This window comes from Halichoerus grypus, chromosome 13, assembly GCF_964656455.1.
Source record: "Halichoerus grypus chromosome 13, mHalGry1.hap1.1, whole genome shotgun sequence".
Lineage (NCBI taxonomy): Eukaryota > Metazoa > Chordata > Mammalia > Carnivora > Phocidae > Halichoerus > Halichoerus grypus.
This window is the reverse complement of record NC_135724.1, coordinates 89,570,877-89,596,416: the sequence shown is the minus strand read 5'-3', so window position 1 is coordinate 89,596,416 and position 25,540 is coordinate 89,570,877. Positions and strand designations below refer to the sequence as shown.

Below are 25,540 nucleotides of genomic sequence, written 5' to 3'. Positions count from 1 at the left end.
TTTTTAAGGCTTTAAGAATTTTTAATTCTTTCTTTGGAATAGAGGAAATTAACCAAACAATTCATTGGAAATATATACAAATTTGAAGAAAATACTAACTTTCTAAGATAAGAATAACATACGTACCCCAAAACTCCTGTGACTTTAGTAACTTGTGGTACACAAAAGCTTCTAATAACATTTACACAGTTGACCCTCTTGTGCATTTTGCTCAGTCTCATCCAACGATGAGAATGTCTATTCTGAATTGCTCTGCACATCCGGATAGTTACATATGTGAATTAAATTCACAGTGCACTTAATTAAAAAAAATTTTACAAAAATAAAGCACTGCATTTATTACAATTTTACAGAGAGGCACACAGGAGTACGACAAGTCACTGAAGCAAAAGTCTGTGGTCTGTGAGAAGTCAGGTGGTAGATGAATTTCAAGCTTTGCAGGTTCTGGTCCAGGGGTTACTGAGGAATGCAGCTAATATCAAGAAGGATACCAACAGTAAGCCCTTGGCCACGCACTGAGAATAAGGCTCCCCTGCAAGAAAATGAACCAAATGAAGCACAATTCTTATTTCTTAACTATTTTGGTAATTAGGTAGAAATAAACCAAAACAGTAATAGTGATCACTCCTAAGTGGCAACCTTATTAGTAAATCATTTAAAACTCTTCCTATGCGTTTTAAGTTTTCTGTGACACATATTTTTAAAAAATATTTTAATTGGCAAAACATAATGATCACCCTTCCAGAGATCTGCTTTGCCCTACCTTGATGATACCGGGTCAATGGATACAGAAGTTCCGGCCAGCACACCTCATTTCTGTTACAGTCATACTCCGTAAAATTGATCTGGAATCTAGGAGACATTTTAGAAGATTACAATAGGCACAACAAAGCACGCTTTTGATGAAATGTGTCAAACTTGATTAAAGAAATACACTTCTTTTTTTCAAGTATCTGTTTTGCTGCTTCCTAATAATGGTAACTAGGTTATCAACTGGATTACCTTGTCAGTGGACGGGGTAACTGTGCAGGTATCTTAATAAACTGGACGGATGCACTGACAGGGAAAAGGTCGGCCTTATCCTCACAAGTAAGCCCACACTGGAATTGCCAGTTCACCGTAGAGAACCTGGGAGGAAAAGATTATGCAGGTAACACATCCACCACTCGTTTCTAGTCTGTTAAGAGCATGAGGGAACCAACAGCAACAATATAAACTGGGATTCTCTTAAAGAAGCTTCAAATTCTACTAGCGCTTTTTCCCCCTTTGGACGATGTAAACTTTCCAACATATGCACAGGGAGAGAGAGTAGCATGGTGAACCTCACAGGCCGATCACCCTGCTACAAAAATAAACAATATAATAAGAACAGCAACAACTAGCCATCTTGGAGGGTCTTCCAGGTGCCGGGCAGAGTACGAAGGTGCTCTATACACATCATGTACGCACACACCACATCACTCTCAGAAGAGGGCTACCAGCCGTTTGGTGGTTAACGTCTGTTGTTTCTGCCTATCCAGCACCCCATCCCCTTTTTCTGGCAACTGCACCCCAGCCTCCCCTTGGGGAAACCCCTCCTCACAGTATTCCCTACTCAGTATGCATGGATTATTATATTCCCCCCCGGATTTCATCTTTGTACCCCAAGAGACCATGCAGAATCCCTTACACACAGCTTTATAAATACCTGTGAGAACAAGTTACCATTATACACATAGTTGATAACATATTTCATTTATACACATAATCATGTTGCTAATAACTACAATTCATAAATAATCAGATTGCACATTAGCATTTCCCTATTCTTTGGAGCACCAGCAACTTTACTGACTCTCTCTAAATTACACTTACCCAAGATGCAATCATACCTTGTCTCTATGCCAAGTATCTCCTGCTGAGTAATCCCTTCCACTGCACCAGCATCTGAGATGAGGATGCGGATATGCAGTCGGGCAGGAATATCCACGCAGATGCCGTTCACACTGACAGGAGGGTCTGCCCCTGTATCAGGGGCATCTGCACCTGTAGAAATGTCAAGTTGTGCGTTTTGGAAAGAATAATAGCAGTTTTCCTACAGCGCCATGATACAGGGGAAAAATGGGAAATGTTATGAGATAGGAATCACATGAAGGCATCTCTCGTCTCTAACGGGCTCTCGGTACCGCCACTCCGTGCCTAGCCCTTGTGTTCAAAACGTCTCCTGGTCTGTTCAGTCACCGGAACTTTAAAATCCCAGACCCACTGGGGCACCTGGGTGGCTCAGTCGTTAAGCGTCTGCCTTCGGCTCAGGTCATGATCCCAGCGTCCTGGGATCGAGCCCCGCATCGGGCTCCCTGCTCAGTAGGGAACCTACTTCTCCCTTTCCAGCTCCCCTGTGCTTGTGTTCCCTCTCTCGCTATCTCTCTCTGTCGAATAAATAATTAAAAAAAAAAAAAAATCCCAGACCCACATAATAAAACCAGACATCCTGATTCAGTTCCCAAGCTCCAAGCTCCCCCAGAGTTTTAGCAGAAATACCATCCAACTGCAGTAAAATACCATGAGACTGAGTCCATGCTCTTGCTGTTCTAGTACAAGCCGTCTAAGACATTCACAATCCATGCGAACAACTGTAGTTAGGATGGATTAAACAGTGAAGAAGCAAGAGAGTAACACAATGGAAGAGAAGACAACTGAATAAGAGATGAATAACTACAGGAGGTGGGTGGCGAGTTGTGAGGGGACACTGGAGGGACTTGAAAGTTGGTGACAGTTTATGACTTCCAACTTCCTCCTCCTCGATGCACACGTTCGACATCTCTTCTGTTTATCAACCAGGATCAGGGTTGATTTTGGCTTAGAGACAACATAGAAGCCAAGTGCCTTCACCTTGAAGGCCGCAAAATGTCATCACCTCAGACTTCTTACGTAACCACCTTGGGTTCTCCGTCTTGAAACCTCCCATTCTTTCTACTTCTCAGGTGCTTTACTGACTCTTTCCCTCCATCCGTCGGGCATGCCACAGCCCATCCAGCTGGCCTCGTGGCAAAGCCCAGGGGTTGACAAGCCCCAACCTCTGGATTCTGTCTCCAAATGAGGATCTAACTCTGGGCCTAGTGACTTAAGCGTGGGGCACAAGAGGATCGGTGAATCACAGCCTGAGAGCCCCATGGCCCCCAGGACCCCTCCCAAAGTCAGAGAGTGATATGGGGCGCTTCCAGCCCACAGACATATTACATGATCCCTCACTGCCCAAAGAGGGCTGGGGACCCGGGTGTCGTAATGATCCAAACCAAATCATAAGGGGTGAGGAGAGCACAGGCACGTGTCTGGGTGGTCCTCTGTGTGAATTCCAGGCTGCTGAGCAGAAGTGACCGGAGGTGGTATGGAAAGCAGGATCCAAAAAGCTGCTTACCACCAGCCAGGCAGAGGGGAGGGGGCACAGCAGGATCCTCAGTGACAGGAGGGGACTTAGGACAGCAGATGCTGCAGAGCCAATTCTTTCTGGCCCCAAAAGACAATGCCATTAATCAGAGCACTAGCAGAAGCTGTCCTGTTGGCACATTTCCACACTCAAGACTCCCCTGACTTGCCAGCCAGGGAGCCAGCAAAGAGGCTGGAAGCCTGGGTCTGGGGTCCAGCTCCGCCACGACCAACTGAACCCTCGAGCTTCTGCCCTGACGAGCCGAGTGAGCGGCAGCTCAGTGGCAGCCAGACGGACGTTTTAGATTGGAAGGTGACCCCAGGCCTGCTGTGGCAAGGAAGTGTGGCTCACGGCCACTGCCTGGGCCTCGCGCACCCCACCTCCTCGCGCTCGATCCCCTGCCAGCGCGACGCTGCAAATGCCTCCGCCCAAAGGCCCAGGACTCCAGCCTTTCTACCCGGCCTGGGTGGGGCCTGCTACCCTTATCTGCTACCCCTGCACTTCTTTCTGCTGTAACCGCTGTCCTGAGAGACAATTCACACACCATACAATTCACCCAGTTAAAGTGTACAATTCAGTAGTTTTCAGTATATTCAGAGCTACGCAGCCATCACCAAATTCCATTTTTACTGCCCCAGAAAGAAACCCTGTATCCATCAGCGGTCACTCCTCACTCGCTCCCACCTGCACCAGCCCCTGGCAACCACCCATCTGCTCTCTGTGGCGACAGATCCGCCCGGTCTGGGCCTTTCATACACATGGCACCGTACAGTTCGGGGTCATGTCTGTCTGGCTTCTTTCACTCAGCATCATCTTTTCAATCACCTTATTTTAAATTAACAACATTGCTTTTATAAATTACAAAGTCCGGTCTCGATTGCCTATATTCCTTGCAAACGAAAACAGCAAAGCAAACTGAAATGCACTGAAAATCTTCAATCTTCATTTAGATCTCCTTTTACAAAGGCTGTTAGCTCATAAAACAACTGGGCAATCTGAACTTCATGTGGATTTCCTCTTAAAAAAAAAAAAGCACAAAAAAACCACAAAAGGCCTCATGAAGAAGAGGTAAAGGATGTGAAGAGCCTGCTGCCTGGAGAGCTAACCTCTAAACAAACGTCAGTTGAGCCTCAGCGAAGGAGGAAGACCCATCCCGTGGGCTCCCACTCACGGCCAGCGCCGTGCACTCCTAGCTGCAAGTTACACGCAGCACACGTTCGCAGCTGTGACTTACGGATTATTTCGAGCCAGTCGTCACTAGGATGGTTGTAATCAGAGTTGCCTCTCGTCGCAACATGAGTTGCTTGTATTAATGAGTCAAGCAGCTCGACAGCATTCTCCCTGCAAGAGAGTAAGACATTTCTCAGCACATGGCCAGTGGCTCTCATCCTGAAGTCCTTTCCAGGTTGTGCTTGCAGGGGGCCTAACTAAAATCTGCCAGAGGGAGTGGCATTAAAAGCTGGCTGGGCGTCTGCGTTCTCTTCCATGGCCCGTCCAGGATGGACCTGAGCCACCAGGGGAAGACATACAGAAGCAGTCGTTTACTTTGGATTTTAAATGTTGGTATTATGTAGTTTACAGGCTCCACTGAGTGTCATAAAACTTGGGAGGTGCGTAGATCACATACCAAGTTACCAGGATAAATTTATAGGCCAGAAGGATCCGAGAGCAAAAGGAACCTAAATATTTTAGCTAGAATTTTGCGCCAGAAGATTAAGTGAAGATTAAAAATTGGAACTTAGCGGGCTTCTGGGTGGCTCAGTCGGTTGAGCATCTGACTCCTGATTTTGGCTCAGGTCGTGATCTCAGCATTGTGAGATCAAGCTCTGCGCTGTGTCCCACACTGCAGCCTGCATGGGCTTCTCTCTGTCCTCTCCCTCTCTTAGAAAAAAAAAAAACTGGAACTTAGCATCCCTCCTTTCTGGTGATGTCTTTGGCAGGTACAAATCTTATAAACTTCAGGGGAGAGACTGCAGACTCCAGCCTTATTCCCCACGACCAAGAGCTTTGCGGGTAACTTACACCTGCAATCTACTTCCCTGCTTAGTGCCTCCCCATCTTTTCTCAGCTCCCAAAAGAACCACGCTACTCAGGATGTGTTATAGATGAAATGGGTGTAAGAATGGATGCAATTAAAAACCACAACGAGATACCACTTCACACCTACTGGGACGGCAACTATCAAAACAACAGAAACTAACCAGTGTTGGGAGGATGTGGACAAATTGGAACCGTCTCACATTCCTGGTAGGAATATAAAATGGTGCAGCCACTGAAAACAATGTGGTCGTTCCTCAAAAAATTAAACATCTAATTACTATATAACCCAGCAATTCCACTCCTGGGTATACGCCCAAAATCACTGAAAGCAGGGACTCAAACCAAAACCGGCACATGAACGTTCATGGCAGCACTGTTCAACAGCCAAAGCTGGAAACAACTCAAATGTCCCTTAATGGGTGAACAGATCAACAAGACGTGGTAGAGCCGTACAGCGGAACAGGATTCAGCCGCGAAAGGGAACAAAGCACTGACACCTGCTAGGGTGCATAAACCTCGAAAACATTAAGCTGAGTGGAAGAAGCCAGACACAAAAAGCCACCTGTAGGATTCCATTTATATGAAATGTCCAGAATAGGTCAATCCCTAGAGACAGAACACAGATGGGTGGTTGCCAGGGGCTGGGGGAGGGGGGAACGGGGAGGGATAGTTAATGGGTACAGGTTTTCTTCTGCAGAGATGAAAATGTTTTGGAACTAAATAGGGGTAGTGGTTGTATAACATCATGAATGCACTAAATGTCACTGAACTATTTACTTTAAAATGGTTAATTATCTTACATGAATTTCACCTCAATTTAAAAAAAAAAAGAATGCATATGCATATCCATAAACACACCTTCCAAATGCCACCCAGACAATTAAGTGCAAAGTTCCTTATATACCATGTAACAAGGCTTATGTATTCTTTTTTTTTTAAGATTATATTTATTTATTTGAGAGAGAGAGAGCAAAAGCACAAGCAGGGGGAGCAGCAGAGGGAGAAGCAGACTCCCCGCTGAGCAGGGAGCCCAACACAGGACTCGATCCCAGGACCCTGAGATCATGACCTGAGCCAAAGCAGATGCTTAACCGACTGAGCCACCCAGGCGCCCCAAGGCTTATGTATTCTTTCAGTGTTATTCACACCAGTTATATCTGCCTCCTGTCCTTTTTTTTTTTTTTAAAGATTTTATTTATTTATTTGAGAGAGAGAGAGAGCCAGAGCACATGAGAGGGGGGAGGGTCAGAGGGAGAAGCAGACCCCCCGCTGAGCAGGGAGCCTGATGTGGGACTCGATCCTGGGACTCCAGGATCATGACCTGAGCCGAAGGCAGTCGCCTAACCGAGCCACCCAGGCGCCCTGCCTCCTGTCCTTTTTATGCTTCTAGGAGTATTGGGTTCTAACGATGAACAGACTTTAGCAGAGTAACCGCATAAACATGGATGAAAGGGCTCTAGTCCCAAGAAAGAACTCTATTTTCCCTTCTATCAATGTCTGATTCAATTCTTTTTTTTTAAGTAGGCTCCATACACAATATAGAGCCCAACACTGGGCTCAAACTCACAACCCTGAGATCAAGACCTGAGCTGAGACCATTAGTCGGACGCTTAACCGACGGAGCCAGTCAGGCGCCCCTGAAACAGTTCTAAAGAAACTGTAATTTTTGTCCACTACCACTTTACACAAGTGTGTTATGCAGACTGCAATTTTTCACATACATGTTGTCTTTAGTTTTCATGGGGTGAATTCATTTTAAGCAAACCACTCAAAACACAGGCAGATTCGCCAATGATAACGCTCACCTGAGCTGAGTACAGTTTTCATGGATCCCAACTTCTAAAAGACATCCAGATAGTGCATTTTCTCCAAATAAAATGGGTTTGAGAGTTGCTGATGCACACAATCCCCTTCCAGCTAGAAAATAAAAATATTATCCTCTTACCATTTTTGCTAAATGAAAGTAAAGATTTACTTCAAAGTTTTTCTTGAAAAACAGAAAACAATCAGTAGAAATAAAGTTTCCAATTTTCTCAAGAACTGAGGTCATTGTTACTCTAATCCTTTCAAAGCTGAACAAAGGCGCCTTTCTATATCAGAATACCTGGCCCAGGATCAATGGTTTATTCTGAACATGAAAGTTAATGCCTTCTGGCAGATGCGGGCACTCACCACCAAGGCAAAGATTTTCCATTGTTTGGAACAAAGTTATGGTCGAATCTCCAATTAGCACCATCCTGGGCTACAGGCAACAATGACAAGAGACTCTCCAGCCAGCCCCGTATTTAAAGATTTTGTTTGTTTATTGGAGAGAGAGAGAGAGAGAGAGCCACCAGTGTGAGCAGGAGGAGGGGCAGAGGGAGAGAGAATCTCCAGCAGACTCCCCACTGATCACGGAGCTGGACTCAGGGCTCCAACCCATGACCCTGAGATGTGACCTTGAGATCATAGCTGAAATCGAGAGTCAGATGCTCGACCAAGCCACCCAGGCGCCCCAGCCAACCCCATGTTTAAATCTCTCTTATAAATAACCAGCACTTCAGGAGCAAACAATGTTAAATTTAAAACCAAACTAAAGAAAGCTGTAGAAGCATGATCTCCTCCACCCTCCCCACCCTCACCCCCAGCTAAATAAACCAACCAGAATTTAAAGTGATTAACTACTTGATTAGATTCAAAATAAGGCAGTATTTCCAATTCTAGTTTATCAAAGAGCGAATCATATTACCAAACCAGATTACCCGATTGCCAAAGGTATAAAGTCGTCTCATTATTCATCCTGTTGGTATTTAGAGCTCGAACAGGCTTGCCAAGTTGGTAACCTAGACAAACACAATAATGAGAGGTAGCTAAAGTTAACCTAACATAGCAACCCCTCCTCATCAAATAGTATAAAAGAGGAATATGCAACGAAAGGAAACATACAGGCAAAGCTTTGTCAGAATACACTTGAGAGAAACCATCTTCTTTCCTTTTGTTTTTTTTTAACAAAGCTTTTTGTGTGACTTTTTAAAATAAATTTTGAAATTAAAATCTGAAAAGGCACGAGCAGGCAAGAGTCAGTCCAGGGCCCTCACACCAAGGAATCAAACGCCAAGCAGGCCAGTTACTAAGTACTGCTGAATGATCACTACTGCTGGTCGGTCCCAGGCGCTTTGAAAGGAGACTTACACCAAAGTAACCTTTCGATGGAACACTCTGGTAAATCAGTCCCACCCCGGGACAATTCAGGTCTTATTCCCGTTCTCTCCTATTAGCCTGCCTTACTGCTTCCACTTTTTTACTATGAAAATGTTCACATGTACACAAGAGTTGAAAGGAATACCACCCAAAATCAACAACCGTGAATTTCCAGCCAGATTGGTCTTCTCTGTATTACATAAGCATATACATACATATTTATTTTGGGCGAGACCTTTTGAAAATAAGTTGTAGACTTGACACTTCACCTCTAAAAGCTCTAACATACATCTCCTGAAATGAAGGATATCCTTCTACATAACCATGATACCAATATTTCTCCTGAGAAAATGAATAATTCCCAATAATCAAAGTATATCCAGTTCATACCTCTATTTCCACGTGTCCCCCAAAAAACATGTTTTAGAGCCATTTTTACAAACCGAGATGTAATCAGGGTTCACGCCTAGTGCTTGTGTTTCCCACGTTACTTCTCAGCATTCCTGAACCAGCCGGAATTGAACCAGGGTTCATCGCTGCCCACCCACACCTCCCGTTCCTTGCTGCCTCCCTGGCCGCCCCCAGGTTATTCCTGTTCCCAGCCCGCACTATCTGCTTTCCAAGGTACAATCTCCTCCACACAGCCCAGAATAGAAACTTGCCGAGGGCAGAACTGTGACTCTGCTTTTCTTGCAGCACTGAGATCAGAACCTACACAAACTAGAGACTTCACACAGGTCCTTAATGATGGGAAGTGTAGGTGAACGGTCAACATTCCATTTCTCTGAAGTTCTAGAATGCCTGTCCGTGAGTCCAGCACACATTTATTAATTATCTTGTATTGTTCTCTGTTGTTTCTATGACCTGGTGCCGTCTTTCCAAGTAAGAGGATTAATTCCTTGAGAATCGGGCCCATGTAGTGTACTCCTCCTAAAACCCTTCCTGCCTTGGAAAGTGCTAGAGAATGAATGGCTGCGTATACACAAACTATCTCACGGACTGACTGGTTCTGGCTCGTAATCAATTCATTCTTTTTTGACAAGAGCGTCAACATTTTTCACATATTCTGATGGTGTTTCTCAGAAATCCTGTGAAATTAAATAATGACATGAAAACCCTTAAATTCCAGGAGGCTGCTTTGAAATCCAACCATAAAATCCAAAATTCCACATTAACAAGTACACTAAAATCTCATTTAAAAGAAATATATATATATAAGTAAAATGGAACATGCATTATTAAATCAACATATACGAATATTGAAAATCACGCAAACTAAAAAGTTACTTTAACTTTAAAAAGTTGTTCCTTCATGGTTACTTACTGCCTATTGAAGAGTAGTAAAAGGAAGAAACAAGTTTTTAAAAAAACAATGATAGTTTATCCAACATATATTTACTGGACACCTACTATGGTCCAAGTCAGTGTTGCCGAACAGAAATATAATGTAAACCACATATGTGATTTTAAAATATGACACATTTTTAGAATTTTTTAGACATTTAAAAATGTTTTTCTGGTAGCCCCATTAAAAAAAGAGAGAAAAAGTAGATGAAGTTAATTTGAATAATATATTTTATTCAACTCAATATATCCTAATATTACCATTTCCACATACGCCATTGGCCACATTGCGCGGCTAGCGGCTGGCATGTTGGACGTGCAGTCCTCCCTACTGTTCCAGGTGCTGAGGAGGCAACGGTGAATTAAAGAAGCAAACAAATACACAACAAATCAGGTGATGCTATATTTGTACATAATCACAAAATGCACAACATGACCGGAAGTTCACAGTCCCTGTGAAGTCTCTCCACAGAACCCCAGGTTAGGAACCCATCATCTACAGCTTCTTAGTTCTATAAAAGCTAATTTTACCAACATTATTCGGCATTATCTTTTTTTCAAAAGACTAGTAGCTAAAGAGAAAGAATGTTTTGCATTTACAACTACACTTACAACACGTCTGGTAAAAAAAAAAAAAGTTGTTATCAGAAAAAGAATACAGTGTCACAAAAGAGAAAGAGAAAGGTTAGAGTCACAAACTAAAATTGGAGAGAGTGAGTTATAATCACTGTAGCACAAGAGAATTGAATTAAAATATGTTTGTAGGATCAGCAATTGACATACACTGTCTTACCTGGATTCCCAGAAAATTCCTTTTCATCACCACTATTATAGCTTAAAAATTTTACTGTAAATCTCTGTGTCATGCTCCCTAGAAATAAAACAAAATAAAAATATAATGTGCACCATTTCACTAGGAAAAGAAATTATCCCTCATAGTGTTATTTTCTTTACCTTATAATTACATCTTGACATGCAAAAGAAAAAAATGTTTTCTATTAAATTACAAATACAAATAAGAAACAAGTCTGACTTAGTTTTATGTGTTAATAATTATGAGAATCGTAAAGAAAGAAAAAAAATGTTTTAAGCTGAAAACATTCTCACTGCCCTCAACAAAGTTACCTTTCTGGTGGGCATTAATTTCTGCTCTAATAATTTTGACATTTATTTCAGTGATTGTATTATTATTCCATCTGAAAATATAATGTTCTTCCACATTGACGTTTCTGGAGGCTGATTCATTGCTTAAAAGTGTTTCTGCAAATAAAAAATACTTTCATAAATTAAGGACCCTCCTTGGGTTCAAGTCTATTATTGGCCCCACCAAGCCAGCACTGGCCCCCTCCTCTAGAGCATCACAGCGTCCTGGGTGAAGTCTGCCCTTTCCTTCCATTTCCATACCCCCAGAATGCGGCTCATAGCTCGATACACAGCACACGCTCGGTCAAATATTTGTCAAAGATGAAGGACTACAGAATGTCAGCCCCACAGGAGCAGAGGCCTGACGTCTAGCTCACTACTATGTTGTAGGCACTTTGCTAAGATTTGATGAAGAATACATTTGAGAATTTCAACACATTGTAGGGAAACAAAAATATCCTTCACGCACAACCAAAGTCCTGGTACTATTGGCCAAACTCTGAATAACTTGTTCGGCTGCATCAAAACTGCAAAGTTTAGTTATTAAAAAAAAAAAAAAAAGAAGGAGAAGAAAAGAGAGCAAGAAGCCGACATGCTGGCTCCCTGAACAACATTTCAGAAAAGGTCCAGAGGCCCTGAAAGCTAGCAGGGACCCCGGAGCCCACAGAACTCAGGGCTGTGAGGACTGGCAGACACCACTCTCAGAAGCAAGGCAAGACGGAATAAGGAACAAACCAAATGTGGAGCAGACAAAACCCTAAGTGTTGTGAACCGCCTTAAATTCCTCATAAAAATCTATTTTCCTCTAGGACTGCATATTATTTATAAGAAATGACGTACATATTTCTGTAGAGGGCATATGAAAGCGTCAATTCAAATACCTGTCCCGGTGATGAATCTGTCTGGGTCGGCTGCTTCCTCATAGACCACTTTTGGTGTAACGATGCCTGAAAAGATACAGAAGTCAGCCTCCCGGGGACGACACGGCCCAACACGATCGTGTTTACTTATTCAGGGGAAAGCTTATCAGGCAACTACGGTAACTGCGCCCAGCCCGTGTGCCAGCTACCAACCTCTCTCCCACTCCCCAAACGCCAGCCGTGGGAACCCCACTGTCCTTGGCATCTGGTAATGGCTGAGGAGGAGATTCCAGCCAGTGACAGAGAGGCAGAGCGCTACTCTCCTGTAGGAACAAACATGCGGGCCACTGCCAGTGGGAACGGAAGATGGTGCGCGCGCTCTAGAAGCGGTTTGGTGCTTCCTCAGAAAGTCCAATCACCACGCGACTTGGCAACCCCACTGCTGGGTGGACAGCCGAGAGAGACGCAAACGTGAGCCCGACAGACATGTGCACACCAGCGTTCGCAGCAGCACGATCACAGCCGCCAAACGCGGGGAACAACCCAAATGCCCATCAAAGGATGAACGGATGACACATGTGGCACAATTATTCACAGGATGGACTAGGACCAAGCCACGAAAAGGAGCGGAGTTCTGGTCCATGCCACGGCATGGGTGAACTTTGCAAACGTGATGCTAAGTGAAAGAAGCCAGACACAAAGACCACCTATTATAGGATTCCTCTTATATGGAAAGCCCAGAACAAGCAAATCCATAGAGACAGAAAGGGGGTGAGCGGTCGCTAGGGGCCAGGGTATAGGGTCTCCTTTAGGGGAAGGAAAATGTTCTGGAACTGAACAGAGGGGGTGGTTACACAGCACTGTGAAGGTCCTAAATGTCACTGAACTGTCCACTTTAACATAATTTTATGTTATGTGAGTTTTACCTCCAGTTGTAAAGAAGAACTAACATCAACATGCTGCCCTATGGAACTGGACTTCTTCTGAAGAAAACATTTTCCTCAATTGGCAGTTCAGATATTTTAAGTTGATCCAGTAGAAGTGATTTATATCCTCATGAGATCACAGTTTATGTAGACATTCACGTCTGTATTCCTTTTTTTTTAAGATTTATTTATTCATTTGAGGGAGAGAGAGAGAGCACGCGTGGGGAGGGGCAAAGGAAGAGAGAGAGGCTGAGAAGCAGGCTGAGCGCAGAGCCCGACAACGACGCAAGGCTCGATCCCACGACCCTGAGATCATGACCTGAGCCGAAATCAAGAGTCAGCTGCTTCACCGAATGAGCCACCCAGGAGCCCCACGTTCTCTTCTCAAACCAATGTACCATACCTCCTACCGCACCATTCTTGATCTTCGCATTGATAACACCATCTTGCTCTCGGTACGCTTCCAAACTAGTGGTGCAGCGCACATCAAAATTCTGAAGGAATGCCACCGGCGCGTTCTGCATGCACTGCCCAGCCAGGGACACCTGAGGGCAAGGGGAAATCCCAGCAGGCCTATGACCTCTCTTCAAGTCAGAAAATACAGGTCAGCGTCCCACACAGACTTGCTTTCCGCAGCCTGCTCCTCCTGCTGGGTGAGTTTCAATAACGAGTTCACTGACTAGATGACCCATAAATAGACTATGCAGATCATTTGCTAATCAAAGTCTGGAAGCCACTGGTTGAGGAGTAGAAGTATTTAACAAAAACAAAGATAACTCCCGGCTCCATTTACTTTGCAGAAACATGATTATATTCAACTTCATTTTCTCTCCCTCGGGACAACCAGATTTTTGTTAAAACCATAAAAATGGAGTCCTTGAACAACGAAGAGAGATGGTTTAGACTCCCATGTCTTCTTCCCACAGATATATGATTTTGGACTTAAAAAAAAAAAAACAAAGATCACATAAAACTCCACAGCCTTGAGATAATTTTCAAAGTTCTGGAATATTATATTAAACTATATACTTATAGCTTACTGGAAATCGGCTGTTAAACTAACAGAAGTGCATAACTGTAGTTCCATGGAAATTGATAGAATGTCTTTGGTTGTTAAGTTCACTCTGAGATTTAGCAAAATCAGTGGCTAATTTAAGAGAGGCTGTTAAAAATAAAATCCACAGACCATAAAGAGTTGAGTGCCTGGAAATTCCACAGGAGAAAAATAAGGAACTTAGGATGAGACTTTTTAGGTGCAGAAATTCAATTAACAACAGGATGGGAAAAAATATAAAAGGCCCCTAGCACATTAAAATTGAAATTCTTACCTGCGGAATGGTAAAATATGCCTTGTCTACAGTCATGATCGGATCTCCTTGCTTGTAACCGAAGTCTGAAAAGTCTCTTAGATCAGTATGCAGATGCACTTCAAAGGAAGCGTGCTGCCGAGGGGAACTGTAAATCAATGAGAAGGATCACCACTAATACTCGCAGCTATTATCTGCTAAAAACAATTCTTCTTTTAATTTTTGTTTTACTTTTTTAATTACAAAAATAATACGTGGACTAAAAGCCACAGAGGTATACACTTGAAAGTGGTTAGAGGTTAATTTTATGTTACATGAATTCTACTTCAATAAGAAGAAGAAGAAGAAAGTTGTAAAATTTCAACATCAGGGGAAGGTACAAGAAAGAAAATCAAGACCCCGGGAGCCCAGCACTCCTTCCCCAAACCCAGATGAGCACTATTAACTGTTTGCGGTATCAACAATTTCTCTTCAGTGAAGCCCAATTCTTTCAAATGCTTAAAGCAAAATGAACTTGCTAACAGAAATCTAGAACCGAATCTCGAACGGAGGTGGGCAGGCCCGGGCCCACGAGAGGCCGTGGGCACCCGTGGGCCGTGGCCGGACACGCACACGGAGCCGTGGTAGAAGTAGCCCAGGAAGGGCGAGTTGGCCGGCGAGGACTGCACACACAGGAACGGGAACCAGCCAGGGGCCCCGGGGGGCTCCCGCACGGAGCACAGGTGGTCAAACTCCGGATTGACGTCGCCTCCAAAAACGCCGGTGAAACAGGCCTCTCTGAACAGCTCTGTTAGATCGGACGAGCATTCCTTGAAAGGAAACGCAGAGGAGCAGTGAGCAGACAGAAGCTTCTGTGGTGCCCTCAGCTCTCAGGCGAGCAGGCCGCCGCTGAAGAGGCGTGGAACGTAGTCTCTGTCCAGGCTACTAGCGCTTTGTGCTCACAGGAAGTAAAATCCTGCTAGAATTTCTCTCAATTCCGTAATGAGCCTCCAGGTCAGGAATTTCAAACCTTCCAGGGAACCACATCCTTACTCGAGACGTAAGATGTGCCCACAAAAAAAAAAAGAAAGAAAGAAAACAATATGAAGAGAAGATAATATGGAATAGACTCCAACTGGGGAATAAAACAGAGTAAACTTCTCTCTTTTTAATTGCCATCACCATCCAAATCCCTAGCCCAGAGAAACCTAAAGACATTTCGAGTCAGGGCAAACAGTACGAACTCTATAAGAATCCTTAAGGTCCATATGAGAACACAGACCTTAATGTCATCAAGAAGTGACTTGATTCCTGTATTTGGTTATTCATCCATATTCTTCCCTGTTTCACATAGCATTGAGAGCTAAAAGTATGCCCTGAATCCCTTGTTTACTGACAGTAGAAAAATAAATTTTAAACAAGAACAATTCAAATTAAACAACTGATCGTGTCTAACGTGGTAAGTAGCAGCTATGCGAAGACATCACTGATCCAGAGGACTAAGCAAGGCCAGTGCTCGGTGCTGTGTACATCGATACCAAATACGACAAACACAAAAGAAGTTAGAAACCGGGTGCAGGACTGCAGTCTGGAAGACAGAGGAAGAGAATACCATCTTGACATTTCTACTGATACTGATTTATCATGTGCTGTATTTTTAAATTAAATATAATTGTTATTATAAGTACAATTGTTAGTATGAGAATTACAATATAAATGAAGGCCCTAAACTTTCCTTTCTACTTTTCCCTTTTCTGTTTTATAAAACCAACCACGATATAATTGCACTCAACCGCAAATGGGAGTGACTGGGGTCCCAGTAAATGTGCCTCTTTCGCATCTCTCATTCCTCTTAAATCGCAAAGAAGGATTAGAAATACGTAACTGACCTGGATCAGCCAACGGTTTCCTAGATATGACACCAAAAGCACAGGCAACAAAGAAAAAATTGATGAATCGGACTTCATCAAATTACAAAACTTTTGGGCTTCAAATGACATCTACAAGAAAGTGGAGGACCTACACAATGGGGGATGTTTGTTGCAAATCCCACACCTGATTTGCGACTAGTATCCAGAAGGTATAATGAACTCTTATAATTTAACAACAAAAAGAGAACCCAATTAAAAAACGGGCAAAGGGTCTAAATAGATATTTCTTGGGATGCCTGGGTGGCTCAGATGGTTAAGCGTCTGCTTCGGCTCAGGTCATAATCCCAGGGTCCTGGGATCGAGCCCCACGTCAGGCCTGCTGCTCAGCAGGGAGTCTGCTTCTGCCTCTCCCTCTGCCTCTCCCCTGCTTGTGCTCTCTCTGTCTCTCTCTCCCAAATGAATAAAATCTTTTAAAAAATAAAAACTAAATAGACATTTCTTCAAAGATATACAAATGGCCAGTAAGCACATTAAAAGATGTTCAACATCATTTGCCACTACAGAAATGCAAATCAAAATCACAGTGAAATACCACTTCACACCCAGGAGGATGGCTAAAATCAAAAAGATTATTGTAACAAATGTAGGTGAGGACATGGGAAAAATCGCAACCCTTCCACACTGCCGATGGGAATGTAAAACGGTGCAGCCACTTTGGAAAACAGTTCCTCAAAAGGTTAAACATACAGTTGCCATAGACCAGAGCAGTTCCACTCCTAGGTACTACACCCAAGAGAAACGGAAGCCCATGTCCAAACAAACCCTTGCACACAAATGTTCACAGAAGCTTTATTCATCACAGCCAAAAAGCGAAAGCAATCCAAATGTCCGTCATCTGCTAAACGGATTGGCAATCTGTGGTCTATCCCTGCAATGGAACGTGACTCAGCCATAAAAAGGAGCAGAGCACTGACACCTGCCACAACGTGGAACCCTTAAAAACAAGATGCCGCCTGAGAGAAGCCAGACGCAGAAGGCCGCAGGCTGTCGGAATCCACAGCGTCCAGAACAGTCCGATCCATAGAGCCAGAGCGCAGATGAAGAGGGGCCTGGGATGAGCAGCGGGCACGGAGAGACTGCAGAGGGGCACAAGGGGTTCTTTCTGGGGTGATGGAAACGTTCTCAAATGGGGTTGTCATGAGGGTTGTGCACCTCTACAGATTTCCCAAAAAAATCACTGAAACAGTGTCTTTTCCTTCCTTTTTACCTTTCCATGGAGGCTTCTCAATAAGACAGTAACACCACCCTCTCAGTATAATCATCTCAATCCTGATTTTATCAGAAGGGATCCATTTTTTCCCTCCCTAAACTAGACCGATGGGACTAGACAAGAAAATACTCAATTTGAAAACAACCTGCAACACAAAACACAATCTCAGTTTTCAAAGCCCGTCCCTCAAAAAGCTGTGGATGGAGAACTGCTGGTATTCTTCACATGCTTTCTGGTATCAGAACTTTTGTGCCCATGATCAGAAAGGACATACCCACCTGGTCACAGCAGCAGCGAACGTCACAGGCCCCGGCTGTCAGGTTACAAGGACAAGGACCAAGTGGCTGATACACCTGGTTGGGAATTACAGTCACATTCTCTGAAAAGTACAAACAACAGAGAAGTCCAGCTATGAAACACTGACAAAGCACTGCCACGTTTTTTGACACACAAAAGAAAGCTGAATCATTGTTTTACAAATCACCAGGACCAAATATGACACATTAAGGAATCCCTGAGCTATGCGTAAACCCTATCTGAGGCCTGTTATCTACTACGCCCACAAAAACCTAAATATAGGAAAATACGCCAGTTATAATAAACTGAAAGTCACGGTTGATCTTAAAGATAATCAAGTGACTAAAACTGACAAGTTGGGATAAATGTAATGCACTGATTCTATTTTTCAATACGCTGAACAATCCCTTTCATAACACGGCTGACATTAAGCATTGACTCCTTCAAATTCATTACCTCCTCCAGCAGATAAAACCCAAACTACGGTGACATTTCAGACAGCTTATCTGGGGCCTATATGGCCACAAGATTATATCCAATCACGCTACCTGCTCAACCTCATATCCTGTCGCACTGCCGACCCGACTCTTCACATCCTGATTCTGGTTCAAGTGTGTAAGTGTGGAGGAAATTAATTTTTACATGGATTGGAAAAGGAATATGTTATATTCCATTTCAACCTCCTAACTCAGAACCCAGAGAGTAATGTTTCCAGTTTCTCTGCAATAATTTATTGGGTAAAATTTCAGTCTGCTGAATTTTACTTTTTTTTTTTTTAAGTAGGCTTCACACCCAGTGTGGAGCCCAATGCAGGGCTCAAACTCACGACTGTGAGATCAAGACCTGAGCCAAGATCAAGAGTCAGACGCTTAGCCAACTGAGCCACCCAAGCGCCCCCTGAATTTTATTTTTGCCCTAGGATTTGGTACATGTTGAAAAACTATGTAGCGATTCTTTCTTTTTTTTTTTTTTTTTTAAGATTTTATTTATTTGACAGAGAGAGAGACAGCCAGAGAGGGAACACAAGCAGGGGCAGTGGGAGAGGGAGAAGCAGGCTTCCCAAAGAGCAGGGAGCCCGACACAGGGCTCGATCCCAGGACCCTGGGATCATGACCTGAGCCAAAGGCAGACGCTTAACGACTGAGCCACCCAGGCGCCCCTGCAGCGATTATTTCTTTAAACTCTATGTAACAGTTAACTTCAATGACATGACAGCTGAAGTTCTCTAAAGAACCTCTAACTACACAGTCTATGCTATAGTATAGTAGAACCCCAGTATGTCAATGGCATCAGAAATGAGGAGAAGGTCTGAATAACAGACTATGTTACCAGGCAAGGCTCTGACCATCAGCACAATCAAACCCATGGGATGGAAGCAAGGCATTTTAGAATAGGGTTTTACTATATGATATATAGATAGATGTTTGTGTATCTATGTCTCCTCAGCCATTTGCTAGCTTCATTGTTACTAGGCATACCACGTGCCTCCTGTCTGTCCTTCTATCCTTTTTCTTGTTCTGAGTTCTGTCTGACTGGGTGCAAAACGTTTCATACCTTCATGGGATCAGAGCAGACATCTCATAATTACCAGTATACAAATACTCTAATTTTCCTAAGTTTGGCTATTTGTACAAAGACATTTTGAAATATTACCTAAATGTAGTGAATATTTTTTTAAAAAAATTTTATTTATTACCTAAATGTAGTCAAAACGATATTTTTTAAAAGAAAAAAAGCCACCACTTTGAATGGTAGAGCTACCATTAATCCCTCCCATACTTTTTTTTAAGCACCCACTGGATATTATTTTGTTGGTTTGTTTTGAATTTTAAACATTAGAGATTTTTTCTTCTAAAAACAAAACTTTAAACCTTTAAATAGGTCACAGATTCACATGTTCAAAGAATTCAAGAGGATCTAAAAAAAGGTACACGGCGAAGTCCTCACAGCCGGCCCCTTCCTGTTCCCACATCACTCTCCCAAATGGTCTCACATGGTTAGCGTCTCGATAGCCTTCCAGAACTTCTTTATGCACATATAAATATATATTCTCATTCCAGGCTGTAGGCACCCATCTGCATCTGCTTTCCATAGCTGGCGATTTATCTTGGAGACCCTTCCATGCCAGCACGCTGAGGGCAGAGTGGCCTGCTGAATGGCGCCATCTTAACTTACCCTATCCTCCTCCACTTCCAAAATCACACGGAGGACCACAGGGAGGGCATGTGATGAGGGAACTGACGGTGTGGGAGTCTCAAAGTGACAGACCTTTGCTACTAAGGAGGAACGCATCTCCCTTCATCCCAGATGACCAGAAAGGCAAGAGATGCTGGAGTTGGTTGCAGGAGACGGGGGGCATGGCGGTGGCACCTATCAGAGCGGGCCCCTCACCACCGGCACACCTACATTCTCTTGTTCTGAGAACACTGCCACGGGAAAGGGAGAATGACACGATACCACTTTCGAGTCTAAACACACATGTGCGCGGTGACGTCTTCTACGGTGCTGGTTACACATCACGAGCTGGAAGTGCCTTCAATTCCAGCAGGAAGAGGCCAGTCAAGTAAACAAGGGTTCTCCACACAATGGAATACCATGCAGCTATTAAAAAGAACGAGGCAAACCTACATTTATATGGAATTTATTTTAAAAGGTATAGAATAGTAAACAGTGTGCTTTGCGTGTGTGTGTGTGTGTGTGTGTGTGTGTTGTTTTTAAACAAGAGAACACCACACACTTCCATAAATTAAGAAGCCGCCTCTGGAAAGGCAGCTGGTGGCAAAAGCTTTCACTGAAAATCTATTGTGGGTTTTTTTGTTTGTTTGTTTTGTAAACTCCTTCATTAATCTTTCCCTTGCTTTTTTGTTTTTGGTTTTGTTTCAAGATGGGGTCACAAGAATCAATACAGAGAAACAAACTTCACTTTCTCCCTTGAAGGCAGTCTACAAGGACACAAACACTAGAGTAAAATAAAATAGATCTTAATTAAGTAAAATAGGACAAAGTGAAAATCTCTAAAGTAAGAAAATTAAACAAAAGGGAAGTATGTTTAGAAAGGCAAGACTGACTCAAGAGCAGAGCGCACAGATCACGTGGCACATGCTTTGAGTCCAACAGATAATGTTTGGCATGAATGTTTTTACCATCAAAGACTTTACTTGCCTGATGCATTATGGGCCAAAGAAGAGTTGGCATAAATTTCCACTCGAATGAGTAGATGGGCTAAACAGGATGAATTGCGAGATGCTGAAACCAGAAGAGTCTGGACCATACACGGGGACTCCGAGAAGGAATCCATCTCATTAGAGGAACACCTTTGCCGTCCCCTCTTCAACCTCACTGTCACATCCAACGCATTCTGAAAGGAAAATATGCTGTCTCTTTTAAAGTGACTCAACACAGCGTGAATCATTTTAAGAACACATAATGGAAAACACAATAAAATCACACATCAGCCTCAGTTCACTTTACAAAAGGAGAACTGTACACAAAGATGACATCGTTCTGTTCAATCCCACCCTGTTGCAAGCCCTGATTCCTTATCTTCAGTTTAACAGAAAAGCAAGCCACTTTTGGATAGAGAAGACTAAACACAGGTCTGTCTGGTAAATTAACTCAGTGTGTCTGCGTCTTTTTACTTTCTTTATCTCCTACCAGCATATCAGCAGAAATTAAATACACACACAAAAAGTCAATGAAAACAATCCCCAGTTCCTGGGATGCAAGTAAAGTCTGCCTTTCTCAGCCTTTATCTCCAGAGTTGATGTCTTGCACATACTAGGCACTCAATAAAACATTTATTAAATGGAAGATATTTCATCTCTTCGGGCTTGAGTATCCTTACACGTAAGCTCAGAGCTGGGTGAGGTCAGTGGTTCATGAAGATTTTTGAGTCACAGGTCCATCTGATAATCTGATGGAAGCTGCCAACCCTCTCATCAAAATGCACATATGATGTTACAGATAATTTCAGAAGGTTCACAAACTTCTTGAAACTCGTCCAAGGACCCCTGACCCTAGCGTCAGCACCTCTGGGCTGGGCGGGTGCCTATAGATCTGATAACCCCCAGTTTCATGGTAGTTCCAAGCCCAGAGAAAACTGTATCATGTCCAAACACGAGAGCACTGCAGAAACACTAACTGTGGGTCTCCGCAGGTGCTCCCAAGAACATTTTTACCTCTGGCCTTATCACAGTGGGGGTCACAGTCAAGCTCCAGTCTTCTGTCTCATTGGTCAGCACTCCACAAGCTGGAACCGGCAATAATCCTTTAGGAGAGAAGATTAGGATGCAAGGCAGTATTGCTCAGCAGCTAAGGGTGTGCACGCTGGAATCAGGCTCCCTAGGAGGGAATCCTTTTCCAAGCCAAGGACTGGGCCCATCACAAGCTGTGAAACTTCGGACAAGTGACAACCTCTCTGAACTGTAGTGTCTGCATTTGTTAAATGGCATGAAAGGATATTAGTGTTCTTACTAGGAAAATGTGGGGATGCATATAAAGCACAGGGGACAGATAGCTCAGTGAATGCTAGCCATTATTGTCCCAAGCTTTCTATCCCTGAGCCTGTCCGTTGGTCCTCTTTGGTCCACAGCAGCCCCCTACCCCTGCTCCCATGGCGACTTTGCAGGGGACGGCGGCCGGGCACCCCGGGGACGCCACCTCCTGCGATGCCACCTCGCCGGCTCCTTGGGCGGCCGGGCCCTGCGCCCCCCAAAACGCCACCCCCACAGGAAGGGCCCGACGTCTTACCTTCCTTGTCCTGCAGCAGGGCCAGGGACACGGTCACGTCCTCGGTGCCTCCGACCAGGGACGCACTGACCGCGGGGCCGGTCATGTGGATGAAAGCAGGAATGAAAACTAGGCGGGAAGGAAGGGGAAGGGCGGACTTACTAGTTGCAAGGACTCCGGGAGGAGTCCCAAGTCTGGCCCCTTAAACGCCTCGTCCCCAACCCCCACTCACCCCCACCCCCGGCCTGCAGGCCCCTGTCCTGCGGTACACACCCAGGTCCCCCCACAGCGGCCTCAGGACGCCCTGCAGAAGGAGGAGCCCCAAGAGCAGAGGGGAGGGCGGCGGCAAGCCCATGCCTGAGGCCTGGCGGGGCTCGCTTCACAGAATCCCGCCCGCCTTAGAAGCCGGGAAGCACAGGACCCGAAGACCCGGCCCGCGCCGCCCCGCCGCCGCCATCTTGTCAAGCCAACCGGAGCTATGGCAACCGCCAATCGGCCGCGGGTCTGAAGAGCGGCGGGCGGTGATTGGGCGGACGACTGGAGAGAGCCCGCCCCCGGCCCGGCCCCGCCCACAGGCCCTGGGCCCTTTAATCTCGACCCAAGGGATCAGGAAAAAGTAAGAGTCTGCGTCCAGTTTAAAGAGCTCCCCCAGCCTAGAGTTAATTCAGTCACACAGCATGAGCGAGCCCAGGGGAACTGGCTTCTTAAACACGCTCCTTAATAAACTTGATTTTTATGGGGACTTTGGGAGAAAGACAAAAAGGGGGTGAGGCTGCAGTGCTGTAATTGTGTAGCGCTGCTGAACTGTTATTATCCTTCTCCCAGTGTTTTGAAGAGTTTGTGTTGTTTTTACCGCACAGAGCTGCAGAGAGCTGCAGAGCTGTCAGCACTCCGAAAGCAGATCTTATCAAAGAATACAAAACGTTTTTCCCAGCGTTAGGACAGATGCCAAAGTATCTGAATTCTTATGTCAATAGCTTCAAAGCATTCCACGCCTTATTACAGTTCCCTGACGAGGCGTGCAGGCTCTGAGGTCGCTGTGGGATTTCTCCCTCCTTCCGCGGTTAACTGACCTGGGGCAGCTCACCTAGCCTCTCCAAACTTGAGTTTCCTCATCCAAAGAAGGGAGAGATTAGTCCCTCCCCGATAGGATTGTGTGAGGATTAAATGAACTAACATACTAATGAGTCTAGACCAACGCCTGGCATACAGCAGGCACTCAATAAATGTTCACTCATTGTTAGCTCTCAGATGATATGCCGGTTAGCTGAGAGGATCCACGTCTGCACGATACCTGCCAACAGCAAATGCCAAATAAATGTTTGCCGTATTAGTTGATCAGCAAACCTAACATTCTGAAAGCAATATGAAAGCTGAGGTTCTACAAATGCCTTGCACCGAGCTTTGCTTTGTTCTTACACTCTTGCAAAATCGTGGGATTTGTGCAGTGTAAGACTGGCAGGAAATCCCGGCCACCACCCCGCACATCAGCTCTAGGAGAACTGCAGAGTGTTTATATCTCTTGCTATCTGGGACTAAAGCCTAGGAGAACGTTACTAGCAGGAGGGTTGTCAGACACATTGCTGTTATTTACTATTCCTTAACAAGAGAGTAAGAAGCATTTTCATTGAGGAAAATCATTGTCTTGAATTACTTGTAATCCCTGGGTCAAAATCGTTATCTTGAATTACTTGTAATCCCTGGGTCAAAATGCTTTTACATCTAGGATAAACATGAGAAAGTAACTTAGGCAAACACAAATGTTCGTGGGGGTGTTTTAAATATACTACAGATCTTGGGGCGCCTGGGTGGCTCAGGTCATGATCCCGGGGTCCTGGGATCGAGCCCCGCGTCGGGCTCCCTGCTCAGCGGGAAGCCTGCTTCTCCCTCTCCCACTCCCCCTGCTTGTGTTCCCTCTCTCGCTGTCTCTCTCTGTCAAATAAATAAATAAAATCTTTAAATAAATAAATAAACTACAGATCTTTATCCTCACTGAGTTCTGTTTTCCTAGACCTTAACATTATTGCCATGTTGTCACATACTGTAGGTAGGCGTCGTTAGTACCACAGTTACCTGTATTGGCAAATACCACTCATCAGACACTCAAAATAAGAACATTTTTGTTTTAGGTCAGTTGAAAACCGTCCTTTCCTTACCAAACAACAGATAAACCTGTCAATTCTTCCAGCTGCGACATCCTGCTACGGTAAAGAAATGCACCGGGGGCACCTGGGTGGCTCAGTCGGTTGAGTCCAATTCTTGTTTTCGGCTCAGGTCATGATCTTGGGGTCACGCATGGGATGAAGCCCTGCGCCAGTCTCCTCCCTCAGCAGGGAGTCTGCTTGAGATTCTCTCTCCCTCTGCCCCTCCCCCTGCTCTCTCTAAAATAAATAAATAAATCTAAAAAAAGAAAGAAAGAGAAAGGAAGAAATGCACCAGATAGTAATTCACAGGGATTCTCTAACCCTCCCAATTCTGGGTGGGTGGTGGAGGAATGATTAAAGCAGGTTTTCTCTTTTCCACCCCCCTAGTTTTATGTACTTTCTTTTCTTTAAAAAGCATGCAATCGCGGGCTCCCTGCTAGGCAGGGAGCCTGCTTCTCCCTCTGCCTCTGCCTTTCTCTCTCTCTCTGACTCTCATGAATAAATAAAAATAAAAAACATTTAAAAAAAATAAAATTAAAAAAAAGCATGCAATCGTTTTCTGTTCTAATCAGAAAAAATAGTACTTATTAAAAGTATGTTTTTAGTTTCTGCTTTTGGTTGCATTAAGCTATTTAGCCAGTAGTGGAATGAACCGCGGAATTCTAGGGCATTACAGTTAAAAAGGGGGGGGGGGGGGCTTCAAAGTAAAAAAAATGTCATTTGTGAGGTACAATGACATTATTAATTAGAAAACTGTTCTTAAAATGATTTGTAATCAATTCTATTAATATAAAACATAGGCATAAAATGTAATTCAACTATTAATGAAAAGCCCTGATTTTTAAATACTGTACTTCTCATATAAAAATATCATTGGTATATTTACTCTCTTCTCCATTACTGCTGGAAGCATTCCATGCACTCTTCCAGGAATTACTAACAGCCTTACAAATCATGTTTGGATTACTTGAAAAACAAAATAACTTTTTTTTTTTTTTTAAGATTTTATCCATTCACTTGACGGAGAGACAGCGAGAGAGGGAAC

At 44.1% G+C, this 25,540-nt stretch overlaps 1 protein-coding gene across 1 annotated transcript; it reads right to left on the bottom strand.

Moving 5' to 3' along the window:
- On the bottom strand, window positions 1-22,824 carry TCTN2 (tectonic family member 2). The gene is made up of 18 exons (XM_036080479.2): window positions 22,625-22,824; window positions 22,373-22,480; window positions 21,802-21,890; window positions 20,786-20,981; window positions 17,605-17,705; window positions 14,819-15,015; window positions 14,228-14,354; window positions 13,303-13,444; window positions 11,995-12,060; window positions 11,096-11,230; window positions 10,764-10,841; window positions 8,188-8,268; window positions 7,252-7,363; window positions 4,641-4,747; window positions 1,872-2,025; window positions 1,003-1,128; window positions 764-852; window positions 1-532 (listed from the first exon to the last, which is right to left on the bottom strand). Exons 1-18 carry the CDS (start codon window positions 22,704-22,706, stop codon window positions 429-431), a joined length of 2,094 nt encoding a protein of 697 aa, XP_035936372.1. The 5' UTR covers window positions 22,707-22,824; the 3' UTR covers window positions 1-428.
- Window positions 22,825-25,540: the final 2,716 nt, after the last annotated feature.